Source organism: Lactuca saligna, chromosome 3, assembly GCF_052625555.1.
Source record: "Lactuca saligna cultivar CGN05327 chromosome 3, ASM5262555v1, whole genome shotgun sequence".
Taxonomy (NCBI): Eukaryota; Viridiplantae; Streptophyta; class Magnoliopsida; order Asterales; family Asteraceae; genus Lactuca; species Lactuca saligna.
Window position 1 is genome coordinate 37,969,242 of NC_136419.1, and position 3,142 is coordinate 37,972,383.

Genomic DNA, 3,142 nt, shown 5'->3' on the forward strand with positions numbered 1-3,142 from the left:
CAGATTTTGGGAAACTACAGAGACCATTTATGATGTTTTTTCTATATATATATATATATATATATATATATATATATATATATATATATATATATATATATATATATATATATATATATATATATATATATATATATATATATATATATTAAATACGTTTATGTCACTAACTTATACATATTTTACACGTACACTCATATACATATACCATCGAAACTCATTAAAAACGACATTTTTTTATCAGTGTTGCAAAACTTTATTATAGATTAAATACATTGATCTCACTAACTTATACATATATATACCTTCAAAACTCATTACAAACAATATTATTTTATCAAACAAACTTAGTTTTTGGACCTCAAACTATTATGAGGCCCGCTCATCTAAAAAATTATCTATGAAGTAATAATGAATACAAAAATATTTCCCGACCGGTTTTAGCCTGCAAGACACATTAATGCCTATACATATAATAGTATTTTTTTTTTTTTTTGGTTTAAATGTCTACTACGAAAATTTTTAAAATGACTTTTTGAACAACCACCTACATCAACAAATTTTGGCCGTATTTTTTTTTTCGAAATATACTCATAAACTTTTGAAGAAAATGCATTGTAGCAAACCATAAAATATTATGCTCCTTGTACAGGCTTATAAATATATGAATTGAAATGACCTGAACATTGGGGAACTAGAATCACGAATATGATATGAAGAAAAAACAGTTAGTTCACAATTTCAACCTATCATCCAATCACGACGCTCTCATGCATGGGAACAAGTCCCAAATGTAATTCTTTTTAATAATAAGGAATTGCTGCCCTAATTCAAGTAGAAGCCACCGATTTCGATAAGCTTATTAATCATCAAGTTAATACTTTTACACGATAGTAGCATCATTTAAAATATAATTACCTCGACTTCCTATAAGTAACAACCAAGCCACGTTACCTAATTTTCGCATACTACTTTCAAACTTGTATTGTAACATCTCTCTCCTAACATAACAAAAGATAGAAATGAGCGATAATTCAAGAAAATATGGGAGCACCACAAGATTGCTAGGAGGCACTGAGCTAAACTGGTGCAAGGTAGCGGCTAGTGGCACAGGGATAACCACACTGGCACTTCAAGTCTCAAAACAACCAAATATCACTATTCTGAAAAAATCCCTTCACAAAATCCAGAGTGATCATCCTATCCTCAATTCCATGTTATACAAAAACACCTCCACTGGCTCAACGTCTTTCATCATCAACCCTCCTATCCCTCACCTCCGCCTAACCATGATCAACCTCAGCACCACCTCGGAGCTCCTCCAGACCCTCATGAGCTCTGGCTCCAACGCTTCCCTGTCTCCTTTACAACTGATTCTCGAGCATGAGCTCAACATCAACGAATGGTCCACTATTGCTACCCGTTCAATGTGCATGGGAGGGTTCTATTTATGGTTTGTTAACTTGTACACATTGCCAGACCAGAAATGGATTCTTGTGTTGCGGTTGCACACCTCAGTGTGTGATCGGACCACAGCAGTTTCGTTGCTCAAGGAGTTGAGTGAGGGGCTGGGGGAGAGGGAGGGAGGAGGGTATAAAGACGAGGGTAATATGGGAATAGAGGAATTAATTCCAAGTGGCAAGGCGAAGAAGACGATGTGGGCACATGGGAAGGACATGTTGACATACTCAGTCAACTCATTCCGTCTTTCAAATTTGAAGTTTAAAGATATGAAAGGGCCTCTACATTCAGAAGTAGTGAGATTGAAAATGAGCACAGAAGAAACTAGTATGCTATTAGCTGTAAGTTGAATTTCCGTGTGGCAATTTTCTAATTAGTTAGTAATGTTAACATGTAAACTTGTACTAAATATAGTTGTCAATCTTTACTTATGATCATTTCGTTCATTTCATAGGGTTGCAAGTCAAGAGGTATCAAATTATGTGGAGTATTAGCAGCGGTGACACTACTTGCGGTTTATTCCTCCAAACGCCGCCCTAATAACAACAACCGGAAAAAATATGGTGTGATTTATTTAAATGATTGTCGCTCATATCTCCAACCACCACTATTTCGCCATAATTTAGGTAGGTTGTTTTTGGATAAAAACATGCACCAAACATACATATATACAGTAGTAACTATATCTTGATTATGGAATTGTGTTCTCGTTGAAATACTAACTGCTCATTGCTGAAAATTTGAAATTCTAAGAGATATATAGATCACCTTTTATCAATCCTACATTTGCCATTTGTTTTTCAGGATTTTACCATTCTGCTATCAGCACGATTCAAGAAGTTAAACGAGGGGAAAACCTTTGGGACTTGGCAACAAGAAGCTACACCTCATTCGCAAGCTTAAAGAACAACAACAAACATTTCACAGATATGGCTGACTTGAACTTCCTCATGTCCAAGGCTGTAGACAACCCTAGTTTGACACCGAAGTCATCCTTGAGAACTGCATTGCTAACGGTGTTTGAAGATACTGTTATTGAGACGACTACTGAAATGAGACAAGATCTTTTCCTAGAAGACTATGTTGGCTGTGCTTCAGTTCATGGAGTAGGCCCATCCATCGCCATTTTTGATACAGTAGTAGATGGACAGTTGGACTGTGTTTTTGTTTATCCTTCACCACTTCATTCTAGGGAGCAGATGCAAGAACTGATTGCTAATATCAAAATTAGTCTTGTTGACGGTATTAAAATGGAGGAAACCCTTGAAATCTAGCTAGGGTTGCATAATTTGATGGTTGGTTTACATTAAATATAATTAGATATTATTTTTATATGTATATTATTAACTAGTTTATAACTCGTGGAATCACGGTTACAAATTTAATTAAAATTTTATACTAAAACTTCAAAATTACTAAATAAATATTTTAAATAAATTAACAATTAATAGATATTATTAGTTATATAAATTTTAATCATTGATTTAAAAAATATGTGAAATTTATCATTTTATAAATTGTATTAATTTTATTTTAATTTTTATTCTAATGTTATTAATTTAATGTAATTAAAGTTGAAAATTTAAAATTTAAATTTTGAAATGAAGTTGGCAAGTAAAATGCATTAATTATGAGACATAATGGAATAACATATGATAAAAGAAGAATAAATATGCATTAA

General features: G+C 33.0%; 1 protein-coding gene across 1 annotated transcript; it reads left to right on the top strand.

Annotated features, from left to right (window-relative positions):
• The first annotated feature begins 850 nt into the window (after positions 1–850).
• LOC145033562 (uncharacterized) lies at positions 851–2,786 on the top strand. Its single transcript, XM_078982152.1, has 3 exons — positions 851–1,802; positions 1,916–2,087; positions 2,266–2,786. Exons 1-3 carry the CDS (start codon positions 1,023–1,025, stop codon positions 2,733–2,735), a joined length of 1,422 nt encoding a protein of 473 aa, XP_078838278.1. The 5' UTR covers positions 851–1,022; the 3' UTR covers positions 2,736–2,786.
• Positions 2,787–3,142: the final 356 nt, after the last annotated feature.